The 23,728-nt window shown below is 42.7% G+C and overlaps 1 protein-coding gene across 1 annotated transcript in view; it reads right to left on the reverse strand.

The window, feature by feature from the left end:
* Window positions 1–1,397: 1,397 nt before the first annotated feature.
* Window positions 1,398–23,728, reverse strand: part of dipk1c (divergent protein kinase domain 1C) — a 60,778-nt gene continuing 38,447 nt past the window's right edge. The window contains exons 2-8 of the mRNA XM_075453031.1: window positions 16,251–16,454; window positions 15,277–15,330; window positions 14,974–15,194; window positions 13,102–13,393; window positions 8,234–8,398; window positions 4,835–4,909; window positions 1,398–4,265 (exon numbers count right to left, since the gene is read on the reverse strand). Of these exons, the coding sequence (XP_075309146.1) occupies window positions 4,059–4,265; window positions 4,835–4,909; window positions 8,234–8,398; window positions 13,102–13,393; window positions 14,974–15,194; window positions 15,277–15,330; window positions 16,251–16,454 (1,218 nt within the window). The 3' untranslated portion in view covers window positions 1,398–4,058. The remainder of the gene's footprint in view (window positions 4,266–4,834; window positions 4,910–8,233; window positions 8,399–13,101; window positions 13,394–14,973; window positions 15,195–15,276; window positions 15,331–16,250; window positions 16,455–23,728) is intronic.

Here is a 23,728-nt window from a genome sequence, read left to right on the forward strand (position 1 = left end):
CTCTGGTTTCTCTGCCAGGCTGGCTTCACTTTTTCCTTTCATTCCCACAGAAGTGAAACCACATCTGGAGCCCAGTTTCGGCCAAAAAAAAGCGTCGACTTCTGCAGAGACGGAGGGAAGCAGATCAAATCGAATGTGTTTAATAATGAGCCAGCAGCCCTGCAGAACTGGAGCTTTGGACGAGTTTTCTTTTTGACAGATGTTGACTCAGACATCTGGAAGTCAAACGCACGCCCTTCATCATCACTGATAACTGCTCCGTCTCCAGGCCGACATCACAACACTCACAAGGAAACAGACATAATGAGTTCTGGAATCTGTGACCTGACAGCAGCGTTCTCACCTCTCAGGGTAAACATGCAGATTGGATTTGATCTGCAGGAGCTGACACATGAACTGAGTTTGTCCTGCAGCTGAGATTTCTCTGCTGCTGCAGCCTTTACTCTGCGTTTAAATACAGAGACTGAACTCCCTGAGCTGGTCACAGTCACCTCAGCAACGTGGAAAACGTCCTGAAGCGAGTGTCACATTGATGGCTGGGAAGTTATCCTCAGGCTGGAGTAAAATTACGACTCATCATTCAGGAATGAGACCGAAGTGGAAAAGTGGAAGGAATGTGGCAGACTCTGTGGGATTGATGATCCCTCCCTGAAACCACTTCTTGGTTAACTCTCGGTGGGCGATCCTCTCACTAAAGCAAGAGCTTTAAAAACTCACTACAGCACACTGAAATAATCAGAACTGCACGGATAGAGCCTGGTGTGTCTGCTGCAATGAGCTGCCGCTCATGCTGCCATGTAGCCGCTCGTGCTGCCATGTAGCCGCTCATGGTGCCGCTCATGCTGCCGCTCGTGCTGCCACTCATGCTGCCGCTCGTGTTACCGCTTCATGCTGCCATGTAGCCGCTCGTGCTGCCATGTAGCCGCTTGTGCTGCCGCTCGTGCTGCCATTCATGCTGCCGCTCATGCTGCCATGTAGCCGCTCATGCTGCCATGTAGCCGCTCATGCTGCCGCTCATGCTGCCATGTTGCCGCTCATGCTGCCATGCTGCCGCTCATGCTGCCATGTTGCCGCTCATGCTGCCATGTTGCCGCTCATGCTGCCATGCTGCCGCTCATGCTGCCGCTCATGCTGCCATATAGCCGCTCATGCTGCCATGCTGCCGCTCATGCTGCCATATAGCCGCTCATGCTGCCATGCTGCCGCTCATGCTGCCATATAGCCGCTCATGTTGCCGCTCATGCTGCCATGTTGCTGCTCATGCTGCCATGTTGCCGCTCATGCTGCCATGCTGCCGCTCATGCTGCCGCTCATGCTGCCATATAGCCGCTCATGTTGCCGCTAATGCTGACATGTAGCCGCTGACTGGTCGGTCATTCCAGACTAAACACGGAGAAGCAGCATTTCCTATGAAAGCAGATGACATAACTGCACACAAACCCACATTTCATTTAAATTGACTCTGTTGGATCAGCTGTGATTGACAGCTGCTCTGAATGAAGTGGGACCTGCAGAACTCTGATCAAACCTGTTTATTTTAAACCACAAAACCCTGTCAGCACCTGTACAGTTACAGGTAAAACCACCATCTTCTATTCATTTCGGCCCGCCATCCAAACAAAATCACAGTTTTAGTTCACTGAAAACCAACTTTCTGAAAACTCCCTCTAAAAGGAAAATATTCAAACAATCTTAACACACTTTTTTAAATGTTATCAGTTTTCACTTGTGGATATGATTAAAAAAAATAGATCCACATTAGTTGTTTCACAGCAAGCTTTGAGATAAAAAGCTCCGTCAATGATTGAAATATGACAAGAAATAATAAATTTAACACCAAAAATAAACAACCCAGTACATAGTTCCAGCTTTAATAACACAACAAAAGCATCTGATCACAAATTCAGACGCAGTCTTAATAATTCAACCAAGAAACTAAATTATTATCTAATAAGTTTTTCAACAGAGCTTATTACAGTTCAGATCTTTATGGAGTTTTCAGCAGAGGAGACTCATGTTTATACATTATTATCAATATTGTTGAGAAGAAAATGGTAAAATTAAAAGTAAAAAGTGGAACAAAGGCTAGAAATTAAAAACTCAGTCAGTTACATTGTCAAACACAAAAGCTGTGAGGTACTGCCATCCAATCAACTTTTCTCATCATCAGGTCAGTTAATTTCCCCACAAATCGGACCGTTATCACAAGCTACATACCGCTTCTTCACCATGTTGCTACGGTTACCCAGAGTGGACAAACCAAACCGTTGCTGTGATGTGGACGTTTGTGCTTTTCACTGCTGGAGATGACAAATTTGAGCCTCTAGATGGTTTTAAAACTAACTTCACTTCTAAATTAATGCTAATTTCATAGCTAGCTTAAAATAATCTATGTGGAAGAAATAGGGGATTTTAAGCTAGCTAGCTACCTAGGTAACTAGAAGTTGCTATTAACTTTTATTGAGAAAAAAATGATGATTGTACAGTCGATGAACATGACAAACCAATAACTTTTGGTGACATTCATGTTTTTTCCAGCCGCGCTACCCTGGCGTTAGATGGAGTTGGAAAATTTGAGCTATTAGGTGGTTTGAAAGTTAGCGTCATTAGTAAGTCAATGCTAATTTCATAGGCAGCGATTTCAGAGTTAAGAGTACAAAGTAACACATGCAATGTGCATTCAGAAAAGGCTTTATTATTAAACTGAATTACACTATTTACAAAAGCCTGACCCTCCAAAAAGTCCACTTCCTGTTTATTAAAGTAAAGCTGACTCACCCGAGTGCAGACTGACTGCAAACATTAACACAAAAACACACAAATAAAGAAAAACATTTGAGGAAATAACATGGAAAAACTCTTGTTGGTCCAAACCAATTATCATAATTTAGGCTACTGGTTCCAGTTAAAAAAGTTACCTATAACTGTCAATAAAACAGCTAAATATACAAACTAAAGTGTTGAATTAGTGAGCTTTAAAAGGGGTGGTTGGTACGCTTTTGCCTCCACTTTATGCTAGCGGCTAAGCTAACATTAAAGTGGTATTGGACTCTAAGCATTAAAGCCATTTATAGCACCATGCTGAACAACGTGGTCTTTAAGTCGTCAAAAACACGATTTATCTGGGGACAAAAATTCTGGAAACAGTTTGTTGGAAGGAATTAAATGCAGCCGGAAAAAAACAAACAAACAAACAAACTGAATTGTCAGATTCCCTCCAAAAAAATCACTAATTTACTTTAAAGATCTAAAAAGTCTGTAAATGAGACTTTAGGGTGAAAAAGTGTGTTAATCCATCAGTCATTTACACCTTTGTTTTACTTGCAGCTTTTGCATTTATTGTCATATAATGTTTTTTGTTTTCTTACCAGTTTCTCTTGAAACAAGAGAGATGACTTAAATCTCACTGAGACCAACTGTTTAAAGCAGAACTCAGCAGCTTCTGTGATACTTGGAGGGATTGTCTGGAGATCCCAAAGCTTCTTTCCACCCCTGGTTGTTTTTATCTGAGCGAAAACAACAAGTCTGATTCTGCTAAGTTCATCTCGTTCTGGAAGTTACCAAGTTCTGCTTTAGGCGGGAGAAAGATGCATCTCTGATGAGAGGATGCTAGAGGCGTTGCTGAACTCTGAATGTTTCCAGGTTCACTGCAAAGTGTTTTTAAATTAAAAAGCTGTTAACACACGGAGAAGTTATAAAGGTGGAGGTCCACCTAATCTTTTAGGGTGGGGTTAGACGTGTTACAGATGAGGGCCACACATCCTGTATGTCCTTATATGAGTTGTATGATGCTGATCCCTGCAGTGGAAAAGGCCTAAAAGTTCCACAAAGCAGTAAATAAAACTTTGTCCCGGACGCTGACTCCAGTTTTTTTGGGGCAGTCAGTCCTGTTGCTGGTGGATATCTCCGTTTACCCAATACTGCTACTCTTGTTGATCGGTTTCTCATCAGTCAGCGCTTTGATAGATGGCTTCTCATCAGCTTCCCAGCAGAAAACCTTCTCGCATCAGAGAGTTTTCTGAGTTTTGGAGATCCCTGTCGGCCCTCCGTTCAGCTCCTCAGAAGTTTAAAGCCGTGTGGACGTGGTCTTTCCCCTCCCAGACCCCTCCCCCTTCTCCTGAGGCCCCTCCCTCCTGGATGAGGCGGTTCAGGATGCTGACAAGACGCTGATGGATATTCTCGCCTCTTCCTTCTCGGTGCTCCTCAGGCTCTTCCACGCCTCCGTCTGTTTCTGAGCACTCCTGCACAGCTCGTTGCAGCTCCACCTTCACAAGAAAGCAATTAAGGCAAATAAAAAGGGGCCCAGAAATGAACCCTGAGGTGCTCCACAAGTGATTATTGATTGATTACTGCTCCGTCTCTGTGGTTTGAACATCTGCCATTTCTGAACAAATAAAAACAGAGACAAACTACAGAAGCAGGAGAGAAAAAAGCATACATTGACACTATGATTTGCGCTACAACAAACTGTATTTCCTCCTGTTTTTGTAGCTTTCTGCTGGACTATCGGAGGGCCAGAGTATCGGGCACATATTCTCGTTTTATTTCTTCAGCTGCTTCAACATCATTTTGGAGTTAATTAACCTGACTGACACAAACCTGTGATGAAAAGAGCCTTTTCAAATAAGAGAAAAGGTTCAAATAAACGCTCATGAAAGTGTCCAACAGTCGTTTTTTTATTCTTTTGGTTTGTGGCAACTCGTCTCTTATTCAGGTTTCTGATTGTCATCTCTGATTTTATTGACTCGACATGAAATATAAACTGAACTGAAATAATTAAAAGAATGTTTGATGCATGAAAATATCCCGTAAATGTGAATAATATGAGGAGTACCTGCAGTGGGAGCCCTGCTTTGGCCCCGAGCAGCGTGGGAGAAAACCAGGGCCTGAAGATCTTCTCACAGATCACCTGCAGAGAAGAAGAAGAAGGGGTGATAAATGATGATGAGAAGAAGAATAACAAACCTGACTCAGAGGAGATAAAACAAACGTGATGAAAGGAAACAATGAAGAAATGGCAGGATGAGAAAAAGAAGAAGAGACGTGTTGTCTTTATGCAGATGACGCCTCGCTTTTCATCAGCAAACACACGGTTAAGAAGACTATGGCTGTGTTCGAAACCGCCTACTACTCCTACTAACTTTAACTTTTTTTTAAGTTCCCGGATGCATACTAGATTCTCCTAAATGTTGAGTATGCATCATGAGGTTACTACTCATACTCAAACTACCCAAGATGCAACGTAACGTGACGTCGCCGATCGTCATTTCCTGTCAAAACGGCAGTTTCAAGCTAGCTACAGCGAGGGTAGGTTCACTTCCTGTTTTCAAAACAAAAGCACCAATTGTATCCTAATGGCTTTCCCTGTGATAAAAGGCAACGGGAAAGGAGCAAAATGCATTGTGGGTAAACGCTCTGCATACTGTCTGATCGATGAGTACGCAGTATGTAGTATGCGGTATGGAAGTATGCAGTATGTAGTATGCGGTATGGAAGTATGTAGTATGCAGTATGTAGTATGTAGTATGCAGTATGTAGTATGGAAGTATGCAGTATGCAGTATGTAGTATGCAGTATGTAGTAATTTAGTAGGCGGTTTCGAACACAGACAATGACTTCTTTCTGTGGGCGGATGATTGACAGGCGGGGGGGTCACCACAGGTCGACCTCAGGAGACACCTGTGGAGCGTCAGAGCGGCCAATCGGAGAGCGGCGTTTCAACGACATGTCAGCAGGTCCTATCTTCACTCATCTTCATTTTCTCCTCCTCCTCTTTCTCCCTTTGTTCTTTGCTTCCTTTGTTTGGAGGTCAAATATTCTTCTTCTTCTTCTCCTTTTTGAAGCTCTTTTACATTTTCTTTGTTTCCGCGTTGGATTTCTTTTCCTCCTTCTCGTCTGTTTTTCCTTCATCGTAATTCCTCCGACGTCTAAATCGATTCGACTTCCTCTGGTTTACGGTTTGACCGTAAGTCTTCCTACGGACGTCAGACGCTGTCGTGTTTGTGCGTCACCTCCAGTCGTCACCTGAGGAAAAGCGGCCTCCGTCCGTCTCCTCCGGTGAATGCAGGTATCTGGTGTCACGAGACATGTGATAGGCCGGCCGGCGGGGTGATGACAGGCTGTTGTCACGGTGACGCTGGTGGTGACGGGGATGTGCGGCTCGGCTTTTCCTCCGAGCCTTACGGGCCGACGCTTAAAAACAGTATTCCTGTGATAATTTAATGTATTATTAAATGCTTAAATAACTTTAAGTGTTGCAGCTGCTACATTACAAATAGTACTGATAAGTAACTACTGCATTCTGGGTAATTTAGAAGGTTTAACGGATGAAAACATCTGTAATAATGTGTTTTGCTTTTATTCTGCCATAATAATTATTATGCAGAGCTACATAATAATTAGCATGTACAATAATTCTGCTGATTTAACTGCTTAAAGAAAAAATTTAACTTTAATCTGAAACTAATTCAACTAAATTATTATTCTACACAAACATAAATGTGGGTTTTACTTCGATAAATTTGGTACATAAATGAATAAGTACATTTGATAAATTTTACTTTGATAAATTTGATAAACAAAAAGTCACATTTTCTTTGATTCTGCTTTAAATAATTCTTGTGAGGCCGGAACTAAAAAAAAAACGTTAAATATTCAGTTAATATCCGTTGATCTCAGCGCGTTCCCGTCAGTTTAAATGTCTGCAGAATGTGATATTCAGAACAATACTTCTCTTCTTCTTCTTCTTCTTCTTCTGCCGGGTTCAGGCCTCTGGAAGGTTATCAGTTCGACTTCTGACCTCCGTCACAATACGAACATTTAAAGGAGGTCAATCCGCTCTTATCATTATAGCCTTTGTTCGGTTTATTATAGAAATATAAGATGAATAAAGTTTGTTATCATTTAATTTCGTTTCAGATATAAAACTTACAAATAATTATCAGCTCAAAGGAAACATTCTGTAGTGTTTTTATGAATTAAAATGAGGAATTTGTCCTTTGAACAGTTTATTTGAGCCGTTAAACGATTCCTCCTGAAACCTATTAAAGACGTATGATAAGTATCAGGCAAAAGGAGGAATAATTCCAGGTGAAACGGTCTGAAACAGAAACACGGGGGCCGAGCCGTAATTAACATTCCACGAGTCGCCTTAGATTTAAAAGTTGTGAGAGACTGATTACCCACAATTCTCCAGGAGTCTGAGAGAAACAGGACGACCTTTAATCCATCAGCCGGCTCGCTTCGGAGCGGCGAGGACGAGAAAGTCGAGGCCTCAACGGCTGAACTAAAGAGAAAGATCTTCTCCAGAATAACATAATTTTATTTGTTTCAGCCTCTAAAGATAAAAATCTTTTTATCTAATTAAACTCCCTGAAGAATTAAAGAAACAAATGTTTATTAGATTTAAATGTGGTAATGATCAGTTAACGTGAAGGTTGCTGTTTGGTTTAAACTAGTTTAATTTAGCTGTAAATAAGTTGTAGAAAAGCAGAATTTATTGTACTAAAGTGGAACAACTTAAAGTTTATTTATTATGTTTGATCAGTAGAATAAAGTTTATTTACTTTGTTTTATATGAAATACAAAAAAAAACAAAGTAAATAAACTTTATTATACTGATCAAACATATAAATAAACTTTAAGCTGTTCCACTTTTGTACAATAAATACACAAAAAATGTTTATTAGATTTAAATGTGGTGATGATCAGTTAACTTGAAGGTTGCTGTTTGGTTTAAACTAGTTTAATTTAGCTGTAAATAAGTTGTAGAAAAGCAGAATTTATTGTGTATTTATTGTAAAAAAGTGGAACAACTTAACGTTTATTTCCTTTGTTTTATATGAAATACAAAAAAGATTATTGCAAAATTAATATATAATAATAACTGTGTTCTCTATGGTACTTTTCACACATTTCTATTAATAAATTAGACTTTATTCTTACTTTATGGGTTGAAACACACGTGCAAAGTGCACCGAAAAACAAATATAATCTGAAATATACTCAAACTTTAGTTGGTTGAATATTTAAAAAATGATAATTAAAAATAAATCTGTTTGATTTAAATTTAAAAATGTACAGAAATATATTTATTTAACATATTCCTGTGAACTAAAGTGAGATTATTTTAAACACTCATAAATAATTCAGTTTTTTTTTTGACAGAATTCTGTTAAAAATATTCTGGATTTTTCTTCTTCTTCTGCTTTAAAAGGTGTGAAAAGCGTCTGACCTGCAGGTTGCTGTTGCCGCGGTGAGGGCTGCACCTGCGTCTGGCCGGGTCGCACCTGGACGAGCAGTCGAAGAAGTTGCAGTCGTCGTCGCTGCTGCAGTTCTGCTCCAGGATGTCCTTCATCTTCGGCTCGAAGAACGCCATGTCCACGTCGATCGCCACCACCTGCAGGAGACCGCGCACGCAGCCAAAAAACGTCAAGCAGAGCCATTAAAGCCATTAAAACTTATCAGACAATCACAAAGATCAGCTAAAAAAGGATTAATTAAAGAAATCTGATGAGAATCAAGGCTCAGTGAAGTAACTCCTTCCCGGGAGGTGAATCTGCTCACAGCTCAGTGGAACCTCAGCAGAAAACTGGAGGCTGACAGCGAAACCTCAGCAGAGATCAGAGGTATGCGAAGCTTCAACAGACCTGTGTGTGACCCCGAAGTCTCATTCTAACGCCACATGTTCTGCTGCTGATGGTTTAAAAAAGACTAAACATCTGCTTATTTTACATCAAAGTTACAAAATATCTAGGCTTAAAAAGAGAGTTTTTTTATGGAGTTAAACATAAAAAAAATGTGGCATTTGGTTCATTTTTAAAGCGCTAAATCTCAGCTGAAGTCCAGTTTTGACACTGGTGGAAAAGGCTTTTTGGTGCAACGGGAAACACAAAACAAAGCCGCTTACAGGTGCTGGGAGTTACCGAACATTAAACCCACCTGCGGGGTGCAGCTTACAGGTGCTGGGAGTTACCGAACGTTAAACCCACCTGCGGGGTGCAGCTTACAGGTGCGTTCCCTGGGAGTTACCGAACGTTAAACCCACCTGCGGGGTGCAGCTTACAGGTGCGTTCCCTGGGAGTTACCGAACGTTAAACCCACCTGCGGGGTGCAGCTTACAGGTGCGTTCCCTGGGAGTTACCGAACGTTAAACCCACCTGCGGGGTGCAGCTTACAGGTGCGTTCCCTGGGAGTTACCGAACGTTAAACCCACCTGCGGGGTGCAGCTTACAGGTGCGTTCCCTGGGAGTTACCGAACGTTAAACCCACCTGCGGGGTGCAGCTTAAAGGTGCGTTCCCTGGGAGTTACCGAACGTTAAACCCACCTGCGGGGTGCAGCTTAAAGGTGCGTTCCCTGGGAGTTACCGAACGTTAAACCCACCTGCGGGGTGCAGCTTAAAGGTGCGTTCCCTGGGAGTTACCGAACGTTAAACCCACCTGCGGGGTGCAGCTTACAGGTGCGTTCCCTGGGAGTTACCGAACGTTAAACCCACCTGCGGGGTGCAGCTTACAGGTGCGTTCCCTGGGAGTTACCGAACGTTAAGCCCACCTGCAGGGTGCAGCTTAAAGGTGCGTTCCCTGGGAGTTACCGAACGTTAAACCCACCTGCAGGGTGCAGCTTACAGGTGCGTTCCCTGGGAGTTACCGAACGTTAAACCCACCTGCAGGGTGCAGCTTACAGGTGCGTTCCCTGGGAGTTACCGAACGTTAAACCCACCTGCAGGGTGCAGCTTACAGGTGCGTTCCCTGGGAGTTACCGAACGTTAAACCCACCTGCAGGGTGCAGCTTACAGGTGCGTTCCCTGGGAGTTACCGAACGTTAAACCCACCTGCAGGGTGCAGCTTAAAGGTGCGTTCCCTGGGAGTTACCGAACGTTAAACCCACCTGCGGGGTGCAGCTTACAGGTGCGTTCCCTGGGAGTTACCGAACGTTAAACCCACCTGCAGGGTGCAGCTTACAGGTGCGTTCCCTGGGAGTTACCGAACGTTAAACCCACCTGCGGGGTGCAGCTTACAGGTGCGTTCCCTGGGAGTTACCGAACGTTAAACCCACCTGCGGGGTGCAGCTTACAGGTGCGTTCCCTGGGAGTTACCGAACGTTAAACCCACCTGCGGGGTGCAGCTTACAGGTGCGTTCCCTGGGAGTTACCGAACGTTAAACCCACCTGCGGGGTGCAGCTTACAGGTGCGTTCCCTGGGAGTTACCGAACGTTAAACCCACCTGCGGGGTGCAGCTTACAGGTGCGTTCCCTGGGAGTTACCGAACGTTAAACCCACCTGCAGGGTGCAGCTTACAGGTGCGTTCCCTGGGAGTTACCGAACGTTAAACCCACCTGCAGGGTGCAGCTTACAGGTGCGTTCCCTGGGAGTTACCGAACGTTAAACCGACCTGCAGGGTGCAGCTTACAGGTGCGTTTCCTGGGAGTTACCGAACGTTAAACCCACCTGCGGGGTGCAGCTTAAAGGTGCGTTCCCTGGGAGTTACCGAACGTTAAACCCACCTGCGGGGTGCAGCTTACAGGTGCGTTCCCTGGGAGTTACCGAACGTTAAACCCACCTGCAGGGTGCAGCTTACAGGTGCGTTCCCTGGGAGTTACCGAACGTTAAACCCACCTGCAGGGTGCAGCTTAAAGGTGCGTTCCCTGGGAGTTACCGAACGTTAAACCCACCTGCGGGGTGCAGCTTACAGGTGCGTTCCCTGGGAGTTACCGAACGTTAAACCCACCTGCGGGGTGCAGCTTACAGGTGCGTTCCCTGGGAGTTACCGAACGTTAAACCGACCTGCAGGGTGCAGCTTACAGGTGCGTTCCCTGGGAGTTACCGAACGTTAAACCCACCTGCGGGGTGCAGCTTACAGGTGCGTTCCCTGGGAGTTACCGAACGTTAAACCCACCTGCAGGGTGCAGCTTACAGGTGCGTTCCCTGGGAGTTACCGAACGTTAAACCCACCTGCAGGGTGCAGCTTACAGGTGCGTTCCCTGGGAGTTACCCAACGTTAAACCCACCTGCAGGGTGCAGCTTACAGGTGCGTTCCCTGGGAGTTACCGAACGTTAAACCCACCTGCAGGGTGCAGCTTACAGGTGCGTTCCCTGGGAGTTACCGAACGTTAAACCCACCTGCAGGGTGCAGCTTACAGGTGCGTTCCCTGGGAGTTACCGAACGTTAAACCTACTTCTGGGTTTGTTGGAGCTCTCAGAGTCTTTTTAATCCCTTTTTAAAACAGCAGCACACATGTATAACCCATAAGAACATTTCCAGGATTAATTTATGACCTGCTGCGGTGATTTTTAACGAAGGGAAAACACAGAACATCCAGTTTGCTCTGGCAGCCTCTAAAAGAAGCAAACTTTAACAATTATTTAACATTTTTACATCAGTAATCCATCAGTGTTCAGACTCCAGCTCAGTAAAAACTCCACACGCAGAGATCTGTGTTTATTTTTCTTTCCTACTGCCTGGAGCTGCAGCTCGTAGAGTGAAACACTTTCTAAATGTTCCCAGTTGTGACCAAACAGGGCCTGAATTTCATGTTTCTGGGATTTGGGGGTTTAGTTGAAAAAGCATTTTAAGATCTACAACAAATCTCTAAAAATAACAAATGATTTCAGATTAACTACAGCACTGCACTAAAGTGCTGAGCAGCCTCATTCCTTTATATTTTATATAAAAAGCAGGAAGCAGCTGCAGAGATTCACTGAAACATGTTCCAACATGAACATAAACCCAGAATCTGAGGCAGAACCAGAGTTAGTTCAGTTCTGAGCAGCTTTAAAGTGAATATCTGCAGATGTTTCCATGGTAACAGCTGCAGAGATTCACTGAAACATGTTCCAACATGAACATAAACCCAGAATCTGAGGCAGAACCAGAGTTAGTTCAGTTCTGAGCAGCTTTAAAGTGAATATCTGCAGATGTTTCCATGGTAACAGCTGCAGAGATTCACTGAAACATGTTCCAACATGAACATAAACCCAGAATCTGAGTCAGAACCAGAGTTAGTTCAGTTCTGAGCAGCTTTAAAGTGAATATCTGCAGATGTTTCCATGGTAACAGCTGCAGAGATTCACTGAAACATGTTCCAACATGAACATAAACCCAGAATCTGAGGCAGAACCAGAGTTAGTTCAGTTCTGAGCAGCTTTAAAGTGAATATCTGAGAGGTGAAGAGAAACTCTGAAAGAGCTTCAGGAAGCTGCAGAACTGCTGATCAGGACACTTTAAAGGTTATAAAATAATCTGAGAAATGAGGCTGACTCAGGAGTTTTATACACTAATGTAAAAAAAAATACAGCAAATAAATGTAAAATAAATCCTCTGATAAATTAATGGAGTAAATATTAATGTATTTTTTTGTTGATATGCTTTTGCAAATCCAGTTATGGATATATATGAATTTAGAGGTATATTAAATGATTAATTTTAAGGAGTTTTAAACAGGACTACAGATGACATGAAACATGTCAAACATGCTAATTGGGATGCTGGAGTTCAGGGTTTGGGATAAATGTGTGTTTGCAGAATCACATCCTTTTTTTAGGTTGAAAAACATCTTTTAAAGAAAAGCCCCCCCCCCCACTGTCTGCCCTCCATCTGCTAACAGCTTTTTAAAAATACTCCTCTTTCACGTCTTTTCTCCCGGAACTTCCTGCTTTTCTTTCATCCGGCTCATTTTAATTCTAAAACAGCTGTTTGTTCTTCTCACACTGGAAAAAATAAGTAAAAAAAACAACAAATAAAAGACGTTTTTGCTTGAAATAAGCAAAAAAATCTGCCAATGGAACTAGTGAAAATCGGCTTGTCCAGATTTCTTGAAATAAGATGTGATATTTAGGACTTTTGAGATAAAAGTGATCTTGAAATTAGCTTTAAAACCTCTTCAAATGTAAAAAAAAAAAGCTTGCTTCATGTGAAATGTGACTCAAAACAATTTGTTTTCAAGACTTTTTCATTTAACAAGATATTCCAGATGTATTGTCTTCAAACAAGTCCCTATATCTGGCTGAAATGGTGCTTGTTAGGCAGTTGTGTCTTGATATTTTGACTAGAAATGAGACAAATATACTTGGTAAGACTTTGATTTTTTCCAGATAAAAACTCACGGTCAGGTCCTTCCTGATGGCAAAGTTCTCCGGTTTGATGTCGCAGAGGTGCAGTTTGTGGGTGAAGTCGTGGTCAAAGTGCCGCACCATGTCCAGGAAGCTGAGCGCGATGCGGTGGACCATCTCCCTCACGGTCCACCGGCTCTGACCCTGCAGCCCGGGGACGGCCACCTCGTCCAGGGAGAAGATGTTCTGGTCCCAGGCGTGCCCGGCCGACAGGTACTCCACGGCGTAGAAGTGGCCGCAGGATCCCAACACCTTTGCCACGTGGGTGCTGAGGTCCTGCAGGACTCTGGAGGGCAGAAGAACAGCAATGATTCAAACCTGGAACGTTCAGCTTCAGACTCTGGATCTGAGCAGATATCTGAGCAAGCAGGAGCCCAGGAGGCCGCCCTGGTGGACTCCAGAAACATCTACATTCATGCGTCACACACTATCCATCCGTCTCATCTTTACTCTGCATCATCTCGCTGATAGCAGGCGTCTGGCCCTTCATTCTGCAGCTTTGTCCACATTTAAAGAGGCCGGTCGGGAGCTCTGAGGAGTCCTGGTGGGCTGCTTAATGCAGGTTAAACAGCTTTTGATGGAGACTGTCAAAGGTTATTGAGAGCTGAGCTGAAATTATTCAAATTCTACTCAGCCGGTTTCACATGGACAGTGATTACTAGAAAAAGATGAAAAGTCTGAAGTTTGGCACCATATCAAACCCCCAAAAAGTGAAAATATAGTAAAGTGTTTTATTTTTTGTTTTTTCTGTTTAATTTTGTGTATTTTCTCTTTTGTTGTTTTTCTGTTTTATTGTGTGTTTTTAATGTTTTATTTTGTTGTTTTATCTGTTTTATTGTGTGTTTTTAATGTTTTATTGTGTGTTTTTAATGTTTTATTTTGTTGTTTTATCTGTTTTATTGTGTGTTTTTAATGTTTTATTGTGTGTTTTTAATGTTTTATTTTGTTGTTATATCTGTTTTATTGTGTGTTTTTCTGTTTTATTTTGTTGTTTTATCTTTTTTGCTGTTAAATTTGTTTTTTCTATTTAATTTAGTTTTTTTCTGTTTAATTTTGTTTTTTTTTCTGTTTAATTTTGTTTTTTTTTCTGTTTAATTTTGTTTTTTGTTTTTTTTCTATTTAATTTAGTTTTTTTCTGTTTAATTTTGTTTTTTTTCTGTTTAATTTTGTTTTTTTTCTGTTTAATTTTGTTTTTTGTTTTTTTTTTCCTGTTCAATTTGTTTTTTTGTTTTTTTCTGTTTAATTTTGTTTTTTGTTTTTTTTCTGTTTAATTTTGTTTTTTGTTTTTTTTCTGTTTAATTTTGTTTTTTTTCTGTTTAATTTTGTTTTTTGTTTTTTTTCCTGTTCAATTTGTTTTTTTGTTTTTTTGTGTTTAATTTTGTTTTTTGTTTTTTTTCTGTTTAATTTTGTTTTTTTTTCTGTTTAATTTTGTTTTTTGTTTTTTTTTCTGTTTAATTTTGTTTTTTTTCTGTTTAATTTTGTTTTATCTGTTTTTTGCTGTTTTGCTGTTTTGCTGTTAAATTAGTTTTTTTTCTGTTTAATTTTGTTGTTTTATTTTATCAGGGTTTTTTTCTCTTTTGTTGTTATATCTGGGTTTTTTTGCTGTTTTTCTGTGTAATTTTGTGTTTTTTTTTTTTGTTTTATGTTTTTTCTGACACAGTTCTGGTTCTGATTCAGACCTGCTCAGTTATCTCAGACCAGTTCATCTTGTTTGTAGAGATAAATAAATCAATGTCAGGCTGGTTCCAGCAGCAGTAAAAATGCTTACATCCCCACTTTAATTTAAATCCTGCCGGTCGACAGTTAAAGATCCTCCACAGACCTGTTCCACCTCTGTACCCTCCCCCCGGGTCCCTCCACCTTTACCTGAGGAAGGTGTACTCCTCCTGCTGCAGCAGGGACCACAGAGACGACAGCTCTGCTCTGGAGTAACTCTTGTCTCTAATTTTCAGCTTCTTCCCCCAAAGTCTGGCCAGAGAGTTGTTGTTTCCTCCTCCTCCTCCTCCTCCTCCTCCTCCTCCTCCTCCTCCTCCTTCTTCTTCTTCTTCTTCATCGTCCTCCTCAGCTATTCCCAAAGAGTTTCGTACCTGCGGTCAGAGGAAGGAACTCACTGTGAACACGGACAGGCGGTGAGGCTGTGACTGCTGGCACCAAACTCAGATAACTCACCTCCATAGTAGCATAAAAGACCACATCCAGAGCAGATAGCTCCTCCGCCGTGTCCTGCTGAGCAGAAGGAAGAAGGTTTAATTATTAGGAATTATTATTAACCCGATTAAGTTCCTGTTTCTCTTTATTGTTATTATTCAGCCTGTTTTCAGCACCTAACTACTCCTGCATACTTTCAACTATTTCTACAATTTTGGCATCAAAATGTTCAGCTCTTTCAGCAGATTCCTGTTGTCATTTTTGGTGTTTTTTAACTTTTACACTTTTTAAGATGTTCAACTTTTATTCAAATTTTCCCGTCATTCAAATGAATGGAAACTGCTTTCAGCTCTTCCAAATAATCTCCCTCTTTCCAACCTAACTACTCCTGCATGCTTTCAGCTAGAGACACCATTCAAACTTTAAATGGGTCACAAGACATTCAGCTATTACCAATTGTTTCAGCTTTTTCAAATCTTCAGCCAATTTTGAAATATGACAGTTTCAAAAACATGAACATTTTGCTCCTTCTTGATTTTTATGAATGAGCACACAGTTGAGTGTGTGCTGATAAGTTTCACGTTCTTCAGTTTTTTTAAACACATTCCTCTAACTTTCATACAGTTTAACTTAGAGAAACCAATTATACCTTAAAATGTAGGAAAAGTTGTCCTCTTTCAGCCAATGTAACTACTAAAGAGCTCACATTTACAGACTTTCAGCTATGAGCCTTGAACCGAGATCAACCTCTCAAATTCTCTGACTAACTCCAATGTTAAGTTTGGTCGTTCACAAAAATCACAAAATTCCTTCAACCAACACCTCAGCAACAGTTTTTACTGCTAAAGTTGAACTATTTTCAGCTTTTTTAGCATGGTCAGCTATCCCCATTCAGCTCATAAGCATTCTCACTGCTGTTTCACAGGAACAGCTCTTTCTAGTTTAATTTAATCATCCCGAACCTTTCAGGAACGGGAGGGAAGCACCGGCATCACCTGGTAATCCAGAATTCCCAGCGGCTCGTAGGAGGAGAAGTTCTCCAGCTTGGACTTGAGGATGATGGGGTTTCCTCTCCAGCGCGCCTCGATCACCTTCTTCCCGTTCTCGTAGTAGAGGCAGCGCTTGTACTCGACCAGGCCGAGCGCGCACAGGTCCTCGCACATGTCGCCCGTCACCGAGCCCTCGCCGAACTCCAGGCACTGAGGACGAGGAGGATTTCACTCTTTAGTTTCCTGCATTACACTCATCAAGTTACACGAACAAAATCTGGTGTGTGTTAACACGATGCCAAGGAGGAAAGACACCAGCAGCTGCTGCTGCCCATCAACCTGGGAAGGGTTAAAGGTTAAAGGTCACCCCAAAGTCAGAAAACCCAAGAGCTACATCTCAGAGGCTGTGTTCGAAACCGCATACTTCTCCTACTACTCATACTAACTTTAACTTTTTTTAAGTTCCCGGATGCATACTAGATTCTCTGAAATGTTGGGTATGCATCATGAGGTTACTACTCGTACTCAAACTACCCAAGATGCAACGTAACGTGACGTCGCCGATCGTCATTTCCTGTCAAAACGGCAGTTTCAAGCTAGCTACAACGAGGGTAGGTTCACTTCCTGTTTTCAAAACAAAAGCACCAATTGTATGGTAATGGCTTTCCCTATGATAAAAGGCAACGGGTATTTTATTTTGTGAAAATAACCGGAAGTGCGTTAGCTCACTGCGGCTAGTTTTAGTAGCGCCGAATTCGTGGGAACAAAATTGTAAACAGCCGGTATTTTGTCAGGTTTTCAACACGTTGGGGATCTAAACGACTACTTTCTCACCTGAAAATGTTTGAAATGTTGCTAAAGTTTACAGAGTTTAGAGCTTAAGAGAAATCAGCTTCAGGCCGGCTGATTTCGGCTCGGGCAGGAGCAAAATGCATTGTGGGTAAACGCTCTGCATACTGTCTGATCGATGAGTATGTAGTATGTAGTATGCAGTATGCAGTGTGCAGTATGTAGTATGCAGTATGCAGTGTGTAGTATGCAGTGTGTAGTATGCAGTATGCAGTATGTAGTATGCAGTGTGCAGTATGTAGTATGCAGTATGCAGTGTGTAGTATGTACTATGCAGTATGCAGTGTGCAGTATGTAGTATGCAGTATGCAGTGTGTAGTATGTAGTATGTAGTATGTAGTATGCAGTATGCAGTGTGCAGTATGTAGTATGCAGTATGCAGTGTGTAGTATGCAGTGTGTAGTATGTGGTTTCAAATGCAGCCAGACTCTGCGGGCCTCAGTTAGCATGTTAAAGGTTAAAGGTCACGACAGCACAGTTTGAAACAGACTGAACAGGTATGGCTTGTGTGGAAGGGCTGCAGGAGAAAGCCTCTTCTCTCTAAAAAGAACATGGCAGCACAGCTTAGGTTTGCAAAGCTGCATCTGAACAAACCACAAGACTTCTGGAACAATGTCCTTTGGACAGAGCAGACCAAAGTGGAGATGTTTGAGTAGGAGATGAGTCCACCATGAACTCCTCTGTATACCAAAGTGTTCTGGAGTCAAGATTCCTCCTCAACCAGGAGAGAGACATCATTTCCACTTCTACATTTTGAGCTCTTTATAAGGACTGATTGTAAAATGATTGTTTCTTGTAAAGCAGCATTTTGCTGCAGCATCTCTTCGTCTCTTCTCAGCCGTTCCGGTTTCTGTAATTCTGTGAGAACCTGAAGAAGATGATCCTCCAGCTGAGTGAACACAGTAATGAGCCGCTCAGACATCTGAGCGGCTCGGTGTACGGAGGTGTGAAGGATGAGGGATCAGCGGATTACTCGGCTAATCCTCGCTCTGCCCACATTCCAACACAAACATCAGTCAGCAGGGAGCTCAGAGACCAAACCACAGCTGGTTGGGACGCCCGCGGTCCCAGGAGGAAGCACGGGGCAGAGAGCAACTTCAACGGCTGAAAAAGATGAGCGAGAAGCCTGAAATGTGCAGGAAACCAGGAGGCTGATTCAGATCAGATGGCCCAGCGGGTAACCTGAGCCCCGGTTAGAGGGGCAGGAAGTGCAGCAGCCTCAGAGGCAGGTGAGCCAGCACTGGAAAAAATGCCCCTCAAAAAATAAGTAAAAAAACAACAAATAAAAGAGGTTTTTGCTTGAAATAAGCAAAAAACATCTGCCAATGGAACTAGTGAAAATTGGCTTGTCAAGATTTCTTGAAATAAAATGTGATATTTAGGACTTTTGAGATAAAAGTGATCTTGAAATTAGCTTAAAAACCTCTTCAAATGTAAAAAAAAGCTTGTTTCATATGATATGTGACTCAAAACAATTTCTTTTCAAGACTTTTTCATTTAACAAGATATTCCAGATGTATTGTCTTCAAACAAGTCCCTATATCTGGCTGAAATGGTGCTTGTTAGGCAGTTGTGTCTCATTAAGTGTAATGAGATATTTGGACTAGAAATGAGACAAATATACTTGGTAAGACTGATTTTTTCCAGTGTGGGGCAGATAACACGGGGGCAGGTATGCAGACGGGGTTAATTGGCCTGCGATAAGGGCCGCTGACAGCCGGGCGAGGAGCAGCGCCCCTCCGTCCTTTCAGCAGCTCGCAGTCGACCTGTTGAAGGGGAGAGTTTAGATGGCGTGTTTCTGCGTCTGTTTCCTGCAGACGGCCCGTAAACGCTCCCATCTGATAAAGTCCGGATCAGCCGGTGTCACATGACCTGTGGGAAAGTAACGAGGCGCCCTCATCTGCAGACGGCCGCCTCTCCTTCCTGCCGACACGTTTAATCTCTGACAAAGAAGTCCTCATTTCACCTCCTGATGCAGACGCCTTAATAAAGTCCTCATTTCACCTCCTGATGCAGACGCTTTAATAAAGTCCTCATTTCACCTCCTGATGCAGACGCCTTAATAAAGTCCTCATTTCACCTCCTGATGCAGACGCCTTAATAAAGTCCTCATTTCACCTCCTGATGCAGACGCTTTAATAAAGTCCTCATTTCACCTCCTGATGCAGACGCTTTAATAAAGTCCTCATTTCACCTCCTGATGCAGACGCCTTAATAAAGTCCTCATTTCACCTCCTGATGCAGACGCCTTAATAAAGTCCTCATTTCACCTCCTGATGCAGACGCCTTAATAAAGTCCTCATTTCACCTCCTGATGCAGACGCCTTAATAAAGTCCTCATTTCACCTCCTGATGCAGACGCCTTAATAAAGTCCTCATTTCACCTCCTGATGCAGACGCCTTAATAAAGTCCTCATTTCACCTCCTGATGCAGACGCTTTAATAAAGTCCTCATTTCACCTCCTGATGCAGACGCCTTAATAAAGTCCTCATTTCACCTCCTGATGCAGACGCTTTAATAAAGTCCTCATTTCACCTCCTGATGCAGACGCCTTAATAAAGTCCTCATTTCACCTCCTGATGCAGACGCTTTAATAAAGTCCTCATTTCACCTCCTGATGCAGACGCTTTAATAAAGTCCTCATTTCACCTCCTGATGCAGACGCTTTAATAAAGTCCTCATTTCACCTCCTGATGCAGACGCTTTAATAAAGTCCTCATTTCACCTCCTGATGCAGACGCTTTAATAAAGTCCTCATTTCACCTCCTGATGCAGACGCTTTAATAAAGTCCTCATTTCACCTCCTGATGCAGACGCCTTAATAAAGTCCTCATTTCACCTCCTGATGCAGACGCTTTAATAAAGTCCTCATTTCACCTCCTGATGCAGACGCTTTAATAAAGTCCTCATTTCACCTCCTGATGCAGACGCCTTAATAAAGTCCTCATTTCACCTCCTGATGCAGACGCCTTAATAAAGTCCTCATTTCACCTCCTGATGCAGACGCCTTAATAAAGTCCTCATTTCACCTCCTGATGCAGACGCCTTAATAAAGTCCTCATTTCACCTCCTGATGCAGACGCTTTAATAAAGTCCTCATTTCACCTCCTGATGCAGACGCTTTAATAAAGTCCTCATTTCACCTCCTGATGCAGACGCCTTAATAAAGTCCTCATTTCACCTCCTGATGCAGACGCTTTAATAAAGTCCTCATTTCACCTCCTGATGCAGACGCCTTAATAAAGTCCTCATTTCACCTCCTGATGCAGACGCTTTAATAAAGTCCTCATTTCACCTCCTGATGCAGACGCCTTAATAAAGTCCTCATTTCACCTCCTGATGCAGACGCCTTAATAAAGTCCTCATTTCACCTCCTGATGCAGACGCTTTAATAAAGTCCTCATTTCACCTCCTGATGCAGACGCTTTAATAAAGTCCTCATTTCACCTCCTGATGCAGACGCTTTAATAAAGTCCTCATTTCACCTCCTGATGCAGACGCCTTAATAAAGTCCTCATTTCACCTCCTGATGCAGACGCTTTAATAAAGTCCTCATTTCACCTCCTGATGCAGACGCTTTAATAAAGTCCTCATTTCACCTCCTGATGTAGACGCTTTAATAAAGTCCTCATTTCACCTCCTGATGCAGACGCCTTAATAAAGTCCTCATTTCACCTCCTGATGCAGACGCTTTAATAAAGTCCTCATTTCACCTCCTGATGCAGACGCCTTAATAAAGTCCTCATTTCACCTCCTGATGCAGACGCCTTAATAAAGTCCTCATTTCACCTCCTGATGCAGACGCTTTAATAAAGTCCTCATTTCACCTCCTGATGCAGACGCTTTAATAAAGTCCTCATTTCACCTCCTGATGCAGACGCCTTAATAAAGTCCTCATTTCACCTCCTGATGCAGACGCTTTAATAAAGTCCTCATTTCACCTCCTGATGCAGACGCCTTAATAAAGTCCTCATTTCACTCCTGATGCAGACGCCTTAATAAAGTCCTCATTTCACCTCCTGATGCAGACGCTTAAATAAAGTCCTCATTTCACTCCTGATGCAGACGCTTTAATAAAGTCCTCATTTCACCTCCTGATGCAGACGCTTTAATAAAGTCCTCATTTCACCTCCTGATGCAGACGCTTTAATAAAGTCCTCATTTCACCTCCTGATGCAGACGCCTTAATAAAGTCCTCATTTCACCTCCTGATGCAGACGCTTTAATAAAGTCCTCATTTCACCTCCTGATGCAGACGCTTTAATAAGTCCTCATTTCACCTCCTGATGCAGACGCCTTATAAAGTCCTCATTTCACCTCCTGATGCAGACGCCTTAATAAAGTCCTCATTTCACCTCCTGATGCAGACGCCTTAATAAAGTCCTCATTTCACCTCCTGATGCAGACGCTTTAATAAAGTCCTCATTTCACCTCCTGATGCAGACGCTTTAATAAAGTCCTCATTTCACCTCCTGATGCAGACGCTTTAATAAAGTCCTCATTTCACCTCCTGATGCAGACGCCTGAATAAAGTCCTCATTTCACCTCCTGATGCTGACGCCTTAATAAAGTCCTCATTTCACCTCCTGATGCAGACGCCTTAATAAAGTCCTCATTTCACCTCCTGATGCAGACGCCTTAATAAGTCCTCATTTCACCTCCTGATGCAGACGCCTGAATAAAGTCCTCATTTCACCTCCTGATGCTGACGCCTTAATAAAGTCCTCATTTCACCTCCTGATGGCAGACGCCTTAATAAAGTCCTCATTTCACCTCCTGATGCTGACGCCTTAATAAAGTCCTCATTTCACCTCCTGATGCAGACGCCTTAATAAAGTCCTCATTTCACCTCCTGATGCAGACGCTTTAATAAAGTCCTCATTTCACCTCCTGATGCAGACGCCTTAATAAAGTCCTCATTTCACCTCCTGATGCAGACGCCTTAATAAAGTCCTCATTTCTCCTCCTGATGCAGACGCTTTAATAAAGTCCTCATTTCACCTCCTGATGCAGACGCTTTAATAAAGTCCTCATTTCACCTCCTGATGCAGACGCCTTAATATAGTCCTCATTTCACCTCCTGATGCAGACGCTTTAATAAAGTCCTCATTTCACCTCCTGATGCAGACGCTTTAATAAAGTCCTCATTTCACCTCCTGATGCAGACGCTTTAATAAAGTCCTCATTTCACCTCCTGATGCAGACGCTTTAATAAAGTCCTCATTTCACCTCCTGATGCAGACGCTTTAATAAAGTCCTCATTTCACCTCCTGATGCAGACGCTTTAATAAAGTCCTCATTTCACCTCCTGATGCAGACGCTTTAATAAAGTCCTCATTTCACCTCCTGATGCAGACGCCTTAATAAAGTCCTCATTTCACCTCCTGATGCAGACGCCTTAATAAAGTCCTCATTTCACCTCCTGATGCAGACGCTTTAATAAAGTCCTCATTTCACCTCCTGATGCAGACGCTTTAATAAAGTCCTCATTTCACCTCCTGATGCAGACGCTTTAATAAAGTCCTCATTTCACCTCCTGATGCAGACGCCTTAATAAAGTCCTCATTTCACCTCCTGATGCAGACGCCTAATAAAGTCCTCATTTCACCTCCTGATGCAGACGCCTTAATAAAGTCCTCATTTCACCTCCTGATGCAGACGCCTTAATAAAGTCCTCATTTCACCTCCTGATGCAGACGCTTTAATAAAGTCCTCATTCACCCTCCTGATGCAGACGCTTAATAAAGTCCTCATTTCACCTCCTGATGCAGACGCTTTAATAAAGTCCTCATTTCACCTCCTGATGCAGACGCCTTAATAAAGTCCTCATTTCCACCTCCTGATGCAGACGCTTAATAAAGTCTCATTTCACCTCCTGATGCAGACCGCTTTAATAAAGTCCTCATTTCACCTCCTGATGCAGACGCTTTAATAAAGTCCTCATTTCACCTCCTGATGCAGACGCTTTAATAAAGTCTCTCATTTCACCTCCTGATGCAGACGCCTTTAATAAAGTCCTCATTTCACCTCCTGATGCAGACGCTTTAATAAAGTCCTCATTTCACCTCTGATGCAGACGCTTAATAAAGTCCTCATTTCACCTCCTGATGCAGACGCCTTAATAAAGTCCTCATTTCACCTCCTGATGCAGACGCCTTAATAAGTCCTCATTTCACCTCCTGATGCAGACGCCTTTAATAAAGTCCTCATTTCACCTCCTGATGCAGACGCCCTTAATAAAGTCCTCATTTCACCTCCTGATGCAGACGCCTTAATAAAAGTCCTCATTTCACCTCCTGATGCAGACGCTTAATAAAGTCCTCATTTCACCTCCTGATGCAGACGCTTCAATAAAGTCCCTCATTTCACCTCCTGATGCAGACGCTTTAATAAAGTCCTCATTTCACCTCCTGATGCAGACGCTTTAATAAAGTCCTCATTTCACCTCCCTGATGCAGACGCCTTAATAAAGTCCTCATTTCACCTCCTGATGCAGACGCTTTAATTAAAGTCCTCATTTCACCTCCTGATGCAGACGCTTTAATAAAGTCCTCATTTCACCTCCTGATGCAGACGCTTAATAAAGTCCTCATTTCAACCTCCTGATGCAGACGCTTTAATAAGTCCTCATTTC

Source organism: Odontesthes bonariensis, chromosome 20, assembly GCF_027942865.1.
Source record: "Odontesthes bonariensis isolate fOdoBon6 chromosome 20, fOdoBon6.hap1, whole genome shotgun sequence".
Classification (NCBI taxonomy): Eukaryota; Metazoa; Chordata; class Actinopteri; order Atheriniformes; family Atherinopsidae; genus Odontesthes; species Odontesthes bonariensis.